Source organism: Bison bison, unplaced genomic scaffold (genome assembly GCF_000754665.1).
Source record: "Bison bison bison isolate TAMUID 2011002044 unplaced genomic scaffold, Bison_UMD1.0 scf7180017853857, whole genome shotgun sequence".
In the NCBI taxonomy this organism is placed as follows: Eukaryota; Metazoa; Chordata; class Mammalia; order Artiodactyla; family Bovidae; genus Bison; species Bison bison.
In genome coordinates this window covers 36,034-49,797 of record NW_011484430.1, presented here as the reverse complement: position 1 = coordinate 49,797, position 13,764 = coordinate 36,034, and the positions used below count along the sequence as shown (strand labels likewise).

The window sequence follows — 13,764 nt, the reverse complement described above, 5'->3', positions numbered from 1 at the left end:
CCCTTTGTCTGGAATTTTATTCAGGGAGTTTCTATACACTTCTTTAAAGACTCCTGTTGATTAAATCAGGTGCACCTGCATAATCATCCTACATTGGCGTCAATATCAGGGACTTTTCATTCTTAAAACCTCTTCACAGCATCACCTAAATTAGTATTTGATTGAAAAATTGCAAGAGATGTGAATGTACTATAAAGTAACTGATCAACTACCATAAATCCTTGTATTTTAGCCTTTTGTTATTCAGTTGCCGTCATGTCAGACTCTTTGCAACCCCATGGACTGCAGCATACTAGTCTTCCCTGTCCTTCACCATCTCCTGCAGCTTGCTCAAAGTCATGTCCATTGAGTTGGTTATGCCATCCAACTATCTCATCCTCTGTCACCCTCTTCTCCTCCTGCCTTCAATTTTTCCCAGCATCAGGGTCTTTTCTAATGAGTTGGCTCTTTGCAATAGGTAGTCAAAGTATTGGAGCTTCAGCTTCAGCATCAGTCCTTCCAATGAATATTCAGGGCTGATTTCCTTTAGGATTGCCTGGTTTGATCTCCTTGCAGTCCAAGGGACTCTCAAGAGTCTTCTCCAACACCACAGTTCAGAAGCATCGATTCTTTAGTACTCAGCTTTCTTTATGCTCCAACTCTCACATACATACATGACTACTGTAAAAACCATAAGCTTTGATTATACAGACCTTTGTTAACAAAGTAATGTCTCTGCTTTTTAATATGCTATCTAGGTTTGTCATAGCTTTTCTTCCAAGGAGCAAGCATCTTTTAATTTCATGGCTGCAGTTATTTTGCAGTAATTCTTGCTGCAGTAATTATTTGCTGCAGTAATTTTGCAGTAATTTTTGCTGCAGTAATTATTTGCTGCAGTAATTTTGCAGTAATTTTTGCTGCAGTAATTATTTGCTGCAGTAATTTTGAAGCTCAAGAAAATAAATTCTGTCAGTTTTTCCATTGTTTCCCTCTATTTGCCATTTCAGCCTAGCCAGGTTGAAATAACAGAAATCTATAGCAAGGCAATATGCCATTTAGCATAATTAAGTATAAAAATTATACAACTTTTCCCATTTTAAACTTCGTGCACAGAGCTGCCCATCCAGAAAATGACCTAACTATGCACTCTATTTCTCAATGAATCATTTTAGGAAATATTACTGATTGCAATGCTAATAATATGGTAATAAGATTAATAATAATACTGAAGTTTTGGTATCTTAAATCATCATATGTGAGCTTGACTAAAATCTGTGCCTTTTAATCTTTAATTTTCTTCAGTGTATGAATTATTTTGTAATGATTGTTGTCATTTAGATGCATTGGTTTCAAAGTATTCTTAAGTTAGTAAACACACATGAACTATCACAGACTCAATTATTATTTTAAAAATCATTTTGGTATTGTATTGAATTTGATCAGTATTTTTTTTATTAAACTATTCCCTACTTTGTAATATTTTCAAACATTCATCTATTTTGCTATTAAAAATAAAGTTATTAAATATACTTTTCTGTGTATATCACTTTGTTGAGAAATTACATAAGAAAGATTATGAGATGTTCCTGGTAGTTTATTTTTGTGAATATAAGATTTTGATAGGCAACACAGTATAGTGCAGTTACAGAGGGTGCTGGTCCTTCCCTGGCTGGAGTGGTCTCAGACCCCTCTGATCCTGTGTCCTATCTGATGCCTTGAATCAGGAGTGCAGGGGGTGAGCATGGAGAATGGAATTGCAGGACCAGAGGTTTAGCAGGCTTGCACAGTGAGGCATACCCAGAAATTGGGGAGAGTATCAACCAGTTGGGATTCCCTGGTGGCTCAGATGGTAAAGTGTCTGCCTGCATTGTGGGAGATCCGGGTTTGATCCCTGGGTCAGGAAGATCCCCTGGAGAAGGAAATGGCAATCCACTCCAGTACTCTTGCCTAGAAAATCCCATGGATGGAGGAGCCTGGTGGGCTTCAGTCCATGGGGTCGCAAAGAGTCGGACATGACTGAGCGACTTCACTTCTTCACATCAGCCAGTTAGCAAAAGAGTCAGAGCCCTGGGTGTGATGGGCGTGGCAGGGAGGGCAGTGATCCCAATCAGTCTTTCCCAGTATCCCTGCTCCCAACAAACACACACACACACATACACAGCACACTTATTGCAGCAGAAGCATGGAAACATATGGCCAGTGAATCTACAGGGTCTTGGCTTCTGAGGCCAGAGAAGCTCTTCCCTGGCCTGGACTTTTCAGCATTGTCATACGCTATTTGTTTGCTAAGGGCCCCACTGCTCTAACTTGAGGTCCAACAGAGCATCCAGAGTTTCCCAAAAAGCTTCTAGGAGGCTGGCATGGACTATGACTGGAGCCTTTTGTTGTTCTTCTTAATAATTTTTATTTATTTACTTATTTACTTTTGTCTGTATTGGGCCTTCATTTTTGTGTGGGCTTTTCCCTAGTTGAGGCAAGTAGGGCCTACTCTCTAGTGTTGGTGGGAGGGCATCTCATTGCCCTGCCTGCTTTTGTGGAACGCAGACTTGAGGGTGACTGGCTCAGTAGTTTCGGCTCCTGGGCTCGAGAGCACAGGTTCAACAGTTGTGCACAGGCTTTGTTGTTCCAGGGCATATGGGATCTTCCCAGATCAGGGATCAAATTCATGCTTCCATGGAACTCTTCTCAATGTTATGTGGAAGTCTGAACAGGAAGAGAGTTTGCAGGAGAATGGACACGTGTGTGTGTATGACTGAGTCCCTTCCCTGTTTACCTGAAACATCACAGCATTGTTAACCAGCTATATTTCAATACAAAAGAAAACGTTTGTGTTTTTTTTAATTTTGTTTTTTAAAGTGTCTCCTGGATTGTCAGGTGGATTCTTTACCCCTGCGCCACCAGGGAAGCCCTGACTGGAGTTTTGATGTTTGACAGGAGCGTCTGCAGGTTGTATGTAAATTATGATTCAGTTAAAAATGATGTTAAGGTGCATATTATTCTATGATTATTATTTAGATGTTGTTAAATAAAGTTCAGTATGCATTTTTAGATATATAGTTAGAATGTTAATACTTCCTGTTCTGTTTTTTTTTTTAATCTGGCATAAAAGTTTGACCTCTTCCCCAGATAGATTTGAATTTACAAATGAGAAAATTGACATTTGGTTGCTTAACAAGAGTTTATTTCTACAAGCAAGGCAGTGCACTTTGTTTAAAAAAAGAAGTAACATAAGTAAATATGTATCACTGTTTTATTTGTTTGTTATGCTTTAAAAGCAAAATCACTTTGTTTCTTTTAGCTTTATGATGTTTTCCTTGGAAAAATATTTAACTACATATATGTTCTGTGCTTTGTCATTCAGTCATGTCTGATTCTTTGAGACCTCGCAGACCCTTTGTCTGTGAGGATTCTGCAGGCAAGAATATTGAGTTAGGTTGCCATGCCCTCTTCCAAGGGATCCTCCCAACTGAGGGATCAAACCCAGGTCTCCTGCATTGCAGGTGGATTCTTAACCAACTGAGCCACCAGGGAATCCCAAAAATCCTGGAGTAGGTAGCCTATCCCTTCTCCAGGAAATCTTCCCAACCCAGGAATGGAACTGGGGTCTCCTGCATTGCAAGCGGATTCTTTACCATCTGAGCTCCCAGGGAATATGCACCTCTATAATCTAGCTCAAGTTAAAGGTGTCATGCATGTCCAGGGCAGATGAAGGCCAAGTTCAACAGAAAGGTAGGTACTGTCCAGGCACCCAGTACCTGAGGGAAACTGCTCCAATAATTTCAGCTCTAGGCTGGATGGCAATAGGACCTTCTGGCCTCCTGGAGCAAACTGTGGAGATTCCCACTTCACTGAAGCCCCCTGGCCAGCACAGAGTTACAAGTAGGAGGTGTCAGTGGACCTAGCTCATTCAGCTACAGAGCCTCAGACACCTACTTACAAGGACTGGTGGTGGAAAGACCTCCCGTCTCCAAAACTGGATCTCAAGAGGGTTTGAGGAAAAGACGTCTACTCCATCATCTCTGGAAAAAAACATGAATAGCCAAGGTGCAAGGACCAGAAGGGAATACAGGGCTTTAAAACTGTAGTTCTCCAGGAGCTCACAAAGTGTTTTGGGTACAGAAGCACCTGGCTATACCAAGGAATCCTGGTGGCTCTATATGGGGTTGGACACTGGAGGAAGTTTATCCAAGTGTCCACACAAAGGTAACCTGCCCACAGCATTTGAGGGGCCACTAGAGGCTCAGCCTTGTGCTCAAGTGTGGGCTGCCCATGGGACCTTCCTTCTAAGAGGACAGGGACCCTACAGACCTTTCCGGGGCAATCCCCGGTCCCTATCCCCTTCCTTGCCTCCACAGGAGCTCAAACTTGGACAGCTCCACAGTGTTCTCCAGAGATGACGCTTTTCGTGAGGACCCAAGAGGGCGCCCATACTTGGAGAATTGGTAGGGAAAGCACGGAGCTCATCTCTGTTCAGCTAGAAGTCAGCTCTGGAGGCTCTGTGGGGAGGAGTGACAGGTGGGCCTAGCGCTGTCCTTCTCTCCTTTCATTACAGGGTCTGCACCTCTCACAGCCAGCGTCTGTACCCCCAGGGGTCCCATGGGCTCTGCTCCTAGACAAAGCTGACAAGAATTTCGGAAAAAACTCCAGCACCAAATAGTTCAAGAACTCCTGCCCTTCATTGAAAGAGAGGCTGCAGACAAGGAAAGGGGAGACTGAGAATCCTGAGATTCTCAGGGGTGAGTCCCTGACCCTTTCTTTCTTCCTGCTGCTGCCCCACACCTGTCCTTCCACAGTGAAGGGATCAGAAGTGCAGGCTGGGCAGGTTCTGAAAAGAAAGGTCTAATGACATTGAGCAGCTGGGTCCCACAGCCAAAGAGGCAAAAGTATCTCTGGGGCTGAGCTGCTAGATCCTTGGCTTCAATCCCATTTCTAGAATAAATGGGAGACGCTGTCTGGCAGTCAGCGAGCAGTACCTCCTGATTTTCTCCAGGAGTCTTTTCAACCAAAAGATACGTTTAGATTTTCCTAGAGGAAAGAAATCCACTTAATATTTTGTTAAGAAATCCACTTAACAGTTAACATGAACTGTGAGCAAATTATTTTAGCTCAAAACATAAGATCCTATATGATTGGACTTCAGAATACCCAGTTCATGTATAGATGAATCAACAGATAAACACAGATTTTATCATTTTAACCAACGTCATCTCTCCTACTAAAAAATTCAGAATTTTAGCCTATATTCATGTAGCATTTGTATTTTCCTGTTTCTTTCTTTAAAACCTTTTTCTTTTGTATTGGAGTATAGCTGATTAACAACTTTGCGGTATGTCTTCTCTGGTAGTGTAGTGGTTAAGAATTTGCCAGCCAGTGCAGGGGAGGTGGTTTTGATTCCTGGTCTCTGATGATTCCACATGCCTCAGAGCAACTAAGCCCATGCACTGCAATAAGTGAGCCAATGCTCCCAACAAAAGAAGCCACCCCAGCGAGAAGTCCATGCACTTAGTCCCAGCTCACCCTGACTAGAGAAGTCCTCTGCACTGCAGTGAAGACCAAGTGCAGTGAAAAATAAGTGAATTAATCTAAAAAAAAAAAGAAGAACAAATATTGTGGTAATTAGGTAAACAGCAGAGAATCAGCCATACATATACATGTGTCCATTTCCCGCCATACTTCCTTCCCATCCAGGCTGTTACATAACAGTGAGCAGACTTAATGTGCTGTACAGAAGTTCCCCACTGGTATATGTACACAGAGCAAAATATTTCACTAAGACATCAAGGAGTAAGATGAACTGTCAAAACTCAACACTTTTCATATATAAGAACACAACTACCTGTGCAATACTAATTGTCCATGAGAATCAAAGCTGAAAATATCCAGGAATGTTTAGAAAAGTTTAATAAGATGGCACTATCTTTCAATACATTTTCATATATATCAATAAACCAAAATAATAAAAGCAGTGTCATACTGGTACATGAATTCCAAAACAGTTCAGTAACTTGTGACCTAAAATATTTATACACAACACATATAATCTCATAATATAATACAAGTAAATTGAGTGTATGGTAAAAACATGATTCCCTTACAAAGCATGAGGAAGGGGTTCGGGCAGAAACCAGAAGAAATTTAGGTGTAGCCAAGAAAATTAGTACCATCGAGTCAAAGGAGGCTGGTCTAAGGAAAAGCTAATTCAAATGGAGGGGATACAAACTTTTAATTTCTAGTTTTTGAAATTATTAAGAAAATGTCGCTGATAACTAACAGGGTGAATGTTCATATAAAAATGTTGCTGCCCACATGCCCAGCCCCTCTTCCAAGGTTAGGAAGGCCCAGCTCCTCACTTCAGAGAGAAGGGACAGAGACATCAAGAGTCTCACAATGTTCTTAAAGGCAACTCGTCTATTTCCAGTCAATCAGATCTTCCCTCCCCAGCTCACTGCCTGAGTCCTGAGGGACAAGGTCACAGAGAAGGTGGGTCACAGACCCCTGGAGCCCCTCACACGTCTGGCAGGCAGAGGGTGAGGAGAGCAAACCTTTTCAGTTCAGGGAGCTCAGTATAGTTCAGGGATCCTGCAGCCCAGTCAGCTCAGGGTTTATTCCACGAGGTGTCATTGCATTGACTTTCTCTCAAGGTGAACTTGGGGTAGATGGAAAGCCCAGAAATTACAGCACAAGATGCCTTCTTTGCAACAGATCCTACTTTGTATTGAACAAAGAAGGAAAGTAATGAAAAGGTGCAGGCAGAAGAGCCCTTCAGTTTGCTGCAGGTGCCATGGACATTTGCTGAAAGTTCTCTGTCCCTTCAGGCTGTGAACTAAACTCAGTTGGAATCCGAGTCAGAGGAGTCCCCTGAGGACAATGAGCTGGACCCGTAGTTCTCTGGCTCAGAATCTCCATCTTCATCCTCACTGCTAGGGGCTGAGGAGTGGCTGCCTTCCTCCTCTTCCTCCTTTTCCTCTGATCTCCCTGAGGCAGGAGAATGTTCTCCGGTCGTGTCTGATGATGCTAACTCTGCAGCCTGAAGCCCCAGGTCCTCTCTAAGTCTTCCTTGCAGATTCCCTGATGATGGGGACTGCAGACCCATCCTTCTAATCTTGGGGTTCAGGCCCCCCGTCACGCTCATGCTCTTACCTTAGCACAGGTCGCTTCTCTGTAAGCAGCATATTCTTCAGGAGGCAGAGTCCTGAGCCAGAGATCAAGGTCCACCTTGTACTATGTCTGCAGTCCCTCTGCCTGCTTCTTATAAAGCTCCTTCTGGTCCTGGGGACCCGCTGCCAGCGTATACTGATCTCCACCATGCGCTCCCTCGGGGGCACCACTTTCAGCTCCCTGCTCAACCAGAGATCCTGGTGGAACTTGTGATAGCCATTCACTGGGGGCTTCTTGGGCTCTCCGTGGAATTTCCACTTCATGGGTAAATTGTCTTCCAAAGGAGACTTCACTTTTTGCACATTTTCCTGAAACTTCTCTGGCACTTTGTTCTGGCTTCCTTAGGGGACATCAGATTTCTTGGGGTTTGGGATTTGATCAGGCTGCTGTTCTCTAAATAGAGCCATTTTCTCCCTAAAATCCTTTTTCTCTTTCTCAAGATCCTGACCATGTTTCACCTTCAACTGCTCTGGCACCTTCCTGTGTTCCTCAGACAGAACCCTGGTCAGCTCACGGTTGTTCACCTTGGGGTGTTTTGAATGTACTGGGGTCACATCACTTTGGAAAACTGGAGGTAGGCTGTCAGGGACTTCTTGAACAAATAAGGGGTTTTGCTTTTTATGCTTTCGTAAGTATTGTTAATACTTTCCTTAGCTTCCAAGACTAATTCTTTGAAAGTTTAAAATTTTCTCAGTTCAGTTCAGTTTCTCAGTTGTGTCTGACCCTGCGACCCCATGAACCACAGCACACCAGGCCTCCCTGTCCATCACCAACTCCAAGAGTCCACCCAAACCCATGTCCAATGAGTCGGTGGTGCCATCCAACCATCTCATCCTCCATCGTCCCCTTCTCCTCCTGCCCTCAATCTTTCCCAGCATCAGGGTCTTTTCAAATGAGTCAGCTCTTCACATGACGTGGCCAAAGTATTGGAGTTTCAGCTTCAACATCAGTCCTTCCAATGAACGGCCAGGACTGATCTATAGGATGGACTGGTTTGATATCCTTGTAGTCAAAGGGACTCTAAAGAGTCTTGTCCAACACCACAGTTCAAAAGCATCAATTCTTCAGCATTCAGCTTTCTTTATAGTCCAACTCTCACAGCCATACATGACTACTGGAAAAACCATAGCCTTGACTAAACGGAACTTTGTGGACAAAGTAATGTCTCTGTTTTTTAATATGCTATTTAGGTTGACATAACTTTCCTTCCAAGGAGTAAGTGTCTTTTAATTTCATAGCTGCAATCACCATCTGCAGTGATTTTGGAGCCCAGAAAAATAAAGTTAGCCACTGTTTCCCCATCTATTTGCTATGAAGTGATGGGACCAGATGCCGTGATCTTCGTTTTTTTAATGTTGAGCTTTAAGCCAACTTTTTCACTCTTCTCTTTCACTTTCATTAAGAGGTTATTTAGTTCTTCTTCACTTTCTGCCATAAGGGTGGTGTCATCTACATATCTGAGGTTACTGATATTTCTCCCAGCAATGTTGATTCCAGCTTGTGCTTCCTCCAGCCCAGTGTTTCTCATGATGTAGTCTGCATATAATTTAAATAAGCAGGGTGACAATATACATCCTTGATGTACCCCTTTTCTCTAACCATTTGAGTTTGCACATTTCCCCAGAAAAATCTTTAAAAGCTACTTTTCTTCCAGTTCATCAATCACTAGGTCTTTTTAAACATGTGTCTGTCATTGGATGGAATGTTTTTCTCAATACATTCCAGTAACTGCACAATGTCTTCTCTGGACTAGTCATCTTGGCTTTTGGGCAAAACCATTTCTAGGTTTTTGGGACACATATATGGTCCCAGCAGTTCAGACTGCTCAGTAGAATTTCCAGTGTCTACACTCTCAAGGTAAATAAAATGAGTTATTTCTGAAATCCAGCAGTGTGTGTGATTCTCTGTTTCTGTGGAGAAAGGAAAGGAAAGTTACTGTCCTATGTGACATATGAGAGAAGCATAGCCTGCTTGGGATATGATACTTCTATCATTTCATTTACCCTTAAACATGTAAATGAAAAATGGCCCAACCTCTGAGTTGAGATTCATGTTGAGCATTATGAAGTTTCTTGTCACAATTAAGGTAATATGCAACATCCTCCAAGCTAGACTTCAATGAAAAACTTCCAGATTTACAAACTGGATTTAGAAAAGACAGAGGAACCAGAGGTCAAATTTCCAACATCTTTGGATCAAAGAAAAAACAAGAGAATTCCAGAAATATATCTACTTCAACCTCATTGACTATGCTAAAGCCTTTGATGTAAGGATCACAACAAACTATAGAAAATTCTTAAACTGATGGGACTACCAGACCATCTTACCTGCCTCCTGAGAAATCTGTATGCAGGTCAAGAAGCAACAGTTAGAACCAGACATGGAAAAATGGACTGGTTCCAAATCAGGAAAGGAATACATCAAGGCTGTACATTGTCACCCTGCTTATTTAATGTATATGCAGAATACCTTATGGGAAATGTTGGGCTGGATGAAGCACAAGCTGGAATCAAGATTTCCAGGAAAAATATTAATAACTCCAGATGTGCAGATGACACCACCTGTGTGGCAAGAAAGTGAAGAGGAACAAAAGAGCCTCTTGATGAAGGTGAAAGATAAGAGTGAAAAAGTTAGCTTAGAATTCAACATTCAAAAAACTAAGGCCATGGCATCCAGTCCCATCACTTCATTGCAAATAGATGGGGAAACAATGGAAACAGTGAGAGACTTTATTTTCTTGGGCTCCAAAATCACTGCAATTGGTGACTGTAGCCATGAAAAAAGACACTTGCTCCTTGGAAGAAAAGCTATGACCAACCTAGACAGCATATTAATAAGCAGAGACATTACTTTGTCGATAAAGGTCTGTATATTCAAAGCAATGGTTTTTCCAGTAATCATGTATGGATGTGAGAGTTCGACCATAAAGAAAACTGAGTGCCAAAGAATTAATGCATTTGTACTATGGTTCTGGGGAAGAATCTTGAGAGTCTCTTGGACAGCAAGGAGGTCAAACCAGGCAATCCTAAAGGAAATCAGCCCTGAATATTCATTGGAAGGACTGATGCTGAAGGGGAAACTCCAGTACTTTGGCCACCTGATTCAAAGAGTCAATTCATTAGAAAAGACACTGAAGCTGGGAAAGATTGAAGACAGGAGGAGAAGGGGGTGACAGAGGATGAAATGGTTGGATGGCATCACCATCTCAACAGACATGAATTTGAGCATTCTCCAGGAGATGGTGATGGACAGGGACTGAAGAGCAGCAACAAAGTCCGCATCCCAATTTGCCTTCCAATCAGTCTCACCACAGCATGTTTTTCATAGAAATGAGCAAAAGCCTGGGGACTCACTCAAGGGACAAAGGATAAGAGAAAATAAAGATAAGTTAAAAAATTAAAATACCTGACAAGCAAAAGGCTTTCAAATAGAAATGAGATTCCACAGCACATGAACAAGAATGGTCAAAATCCCAAAGAAGGACATCACCAAATACTGAGAGGATGGAGAATCAGGGACTTGGATTCATTGCTGATGGCAATGCAAAGCAGTACAAGTCTTCTGAAAGACAACAAGGCAGTTCGTTACAAGACTAAGTATCCCCCTACCATGTAAGTCAGTAATCAACCTCCTTTGTATTTTTCCAAATTAGTTGAAAGTCTATATCCATTTTTTAAAACCCCTGCATTGGGATGTTTATAGCAACTTTGCTCATAATCACAAAACTTGAAAGCAGAGCTTCCTTATCCATTCACCAACTTCTCTTGGACACTTTGGTGCTAGAAAGAAATGAGCGGTCAAGCCAGCAGGAGACATAGAAAATCCTTTAATACATATCTCTAAGTGAACAAAAATAAGCTGGAAAGGATACATATTTCATGAGTCCAACTATAAGACATTCCAGAAAGAGAAATATATGAAGAAAATGAAATAATCCGTGATTCCCAGAGGTTAAGGGTGATGAGACTGATTAATACATTATCACAAAAGATTTTGGGGCAGTGTAATAATTCTGTATATTATAAAGGTGAATACAATGTCACTATACATCAGTGAAAACTAACAGAATTTACAACCAAGCGTGAACACTAATGTGAAACCATAGTCGTTGGGTGATAAGGAAGTGTCAGTGGAGGCTCCTCAATCATAATAAACACACCACTCTGATACATGTTGTGATAACAGGCAAAACTGTGTGCTCATTCTGGGGAGGCAAGGTGTATATGGGAACTCTGCTTTCTGCTCAGTTTTACTATGAATGTAATCTTCTCTAAAATAGTAATAACACTCCATATGATTCCAGAGCATAGCTCCCTTCGAAGAAGAGTCCAAATGGCCGTGGACTGAATGTGCAATTGAGATAATAACTGATATAATTAATCTAGGAAACACATCAAAGAAGAACATTAGGACGATGAGGAGAATAATGGGTATGTAAGGATCAAAAAGACTTTAGGTGCTCAATATTTCATCTCTGGTAAGTTCAATAGACATTATTTATATTAAGGCATATTAAAAACAATTGTATACAATATACAAGGACTCTGTTTTGATACAGATATAAAGATGACAAAAACATGTGTCTCATTGGAAGCTCATGCTGCTGCTGCTGCTAAGTCGCTTCAGTCATGTCCGATTCTGTGTAACCCCATAGACGGCAGCCCATCAGGCTCCCCCATCCCTGGGATTCTCCAGGCAAGAACACTGGAGTGGGTTGCCATTTCCTTCTCCAATGCATGAAAGTGAAAACTGAAAGTGAAGTCACTCAGTCGTGTCCAACTCAGCGACCCCATGGGCTGCAGCCTACCAGGCTCCTCTGTCCATGGGATTTTCCAGGCAAGAGTACTGGAGTAGGGTGCCATTGCCTTCTCCAATTGGAAGCTCAAAGAAATGAACAAATAAGAAAACTGACCTTATGAAGGAGGTGCAGATACATCAGGCGCTGGCAGGGGAAGCCCTTCTCTGTATGTGTCTCCTGCACTCACACAAGAAGTCTTACCACCTCTGATAGAGCAACCTGAGAAACGATGGCATATGACACACAGTGTATCTACACTAAACAAAGTTATTTATGTTCAGTGTTCTATTTTATTCTATTAAAAACACTTCCATCCATCACTAATAAAAATAACTCATTAACATTACATTAATCTTTGTTTAACTAAACTTTCAGTTCTGAGAACGCAGACAATTGAATTTTCTCTTGACACTGACACCCTTGAATTTAAGTAACCTTAATGTAAGGGGATTCACTTCTTCGACTAGCAGATCAATATACTCCCAGTCTTATCAGATTGGCCATACTATCAAAAATGTTTTCCCATTAGGAAACATGTAAATTCCAAGTCAAAAATCAAACCAGTTCTGGGACTTCCCTGGAAGTCCAGTGGCAAAGACTCCATGCTCTGAATGGATGGGACCAGCATTTGGTCCTTCATCAGGAAATTAGAGACCACATTCCACAGCTAAGTGTTCACCTGCCAAGACTAAGAGTTCCTGTGTGGTGACTAAGAGTTTGCCTGCCCCATCTAAAGATGCCTCAAGCCACAAGGAAGATCCGGTGTAACCAAATAAATTAAATAAATCAACCAATTGCCACCTAATACTGTTGCTGTTCTTTAGTTGCTAAGTCATGTCTGACCATTTTGAAACTCCTTGGACTACAACCCACCAGGCTCCTCTGTCCATGGAATCTTCCAGGCCAGAATACTGAGATAAGTTGGTATTTCCTTCTCCAGGGGATCTCCCGACTCAGGGACAGAACCTGTGTCTCCTGCATTGGCAGGCAGGTTCTTTACCCTTGAACCACCAGGGACAATTGTCATCTAAAATATTGTGCTTCAAAATAAATGACAGAAGTTAATCAAAATTTTCACTTCTGTGTCAGAGTGAGTGCAGAATTTCCTCTGCTTTCAAGTATCTGGTGTGTCACTAATGTTATGTTTTGAGAGCCACCACCAGCTTTTGGATTACTATTGGACAGCTTTGGAGAAGGAAATGGCAACCCACTCCAGTATTCTTGCCTGGAGAACTCCATGGACTGAGTCTGGTGGGATACGGTCCATGGGGTCACAAAGAGTTGGACGCAACTGAGTGACTAACACACTATATTGGACAGTTTAAAGATGAAAGCCCCAAACTTTTCTGAAAAAAAATGTATTACTCTTAACTTTCAACAACTCAGTTTCTCAATCAAGTTTTAGGTATCATACCAAATGGAAAACTATCTGTCTAGGATTTCCCAATCATAAATTCACATTTTAATTTTACAAGATGGAATCATAAGTTAGCAGAATCATTTATGATCATTTACAAATTTCAACTTTTTTATGTCTAGAGTTCCAGAATAAACTGAAAGTAATTACATAGTTTCTATGAACCAGGAGATTTTTCATTTGTTTGAGAAATTCTTTTTTTTTAATTTATTTATTTTAATTGGAGGCTAATTACTTTACAATATTGTATTGGTTTTGCCATACATTGACAAGAATCCATCATGGGGATACATGTGCTCCCCATCTTGAAACCCCCTCCCACCTCCCTCCACATGATCATCCTTCTGGGTCATCCCAGTGCACCAGCCCCGAGCATCCTGTATCATGCATCAAACCTGGACTGGCGATTCAT

The 13,764-nt window shown here is 41.7% G+C and overlaps 1 protein-coding gene across 1 annotated transcript in view; it reads left to right on the top strand.

Moving 5' to 3' along the window:
• Positions 1–7,350, top strand: part of LOC104999865 (tripartite motif-containing protein 43B-like) — an 18,073-nt gene extending 10,723 nt beyond the window's left edge. The window contains 2 exon segments of the mRNA XM_010855498.1: positions 4,335–4,421; positions 7,125–7,350. Of these exon segments, the coding sequence (XP_010853800.1) occupies positions 4,335–4,421; positions 7,125–7,350 (313 nt within the window).
• The last annotated feature ends 6,414 nt before the right edge of the window (positions 7,351–13,764 follow it).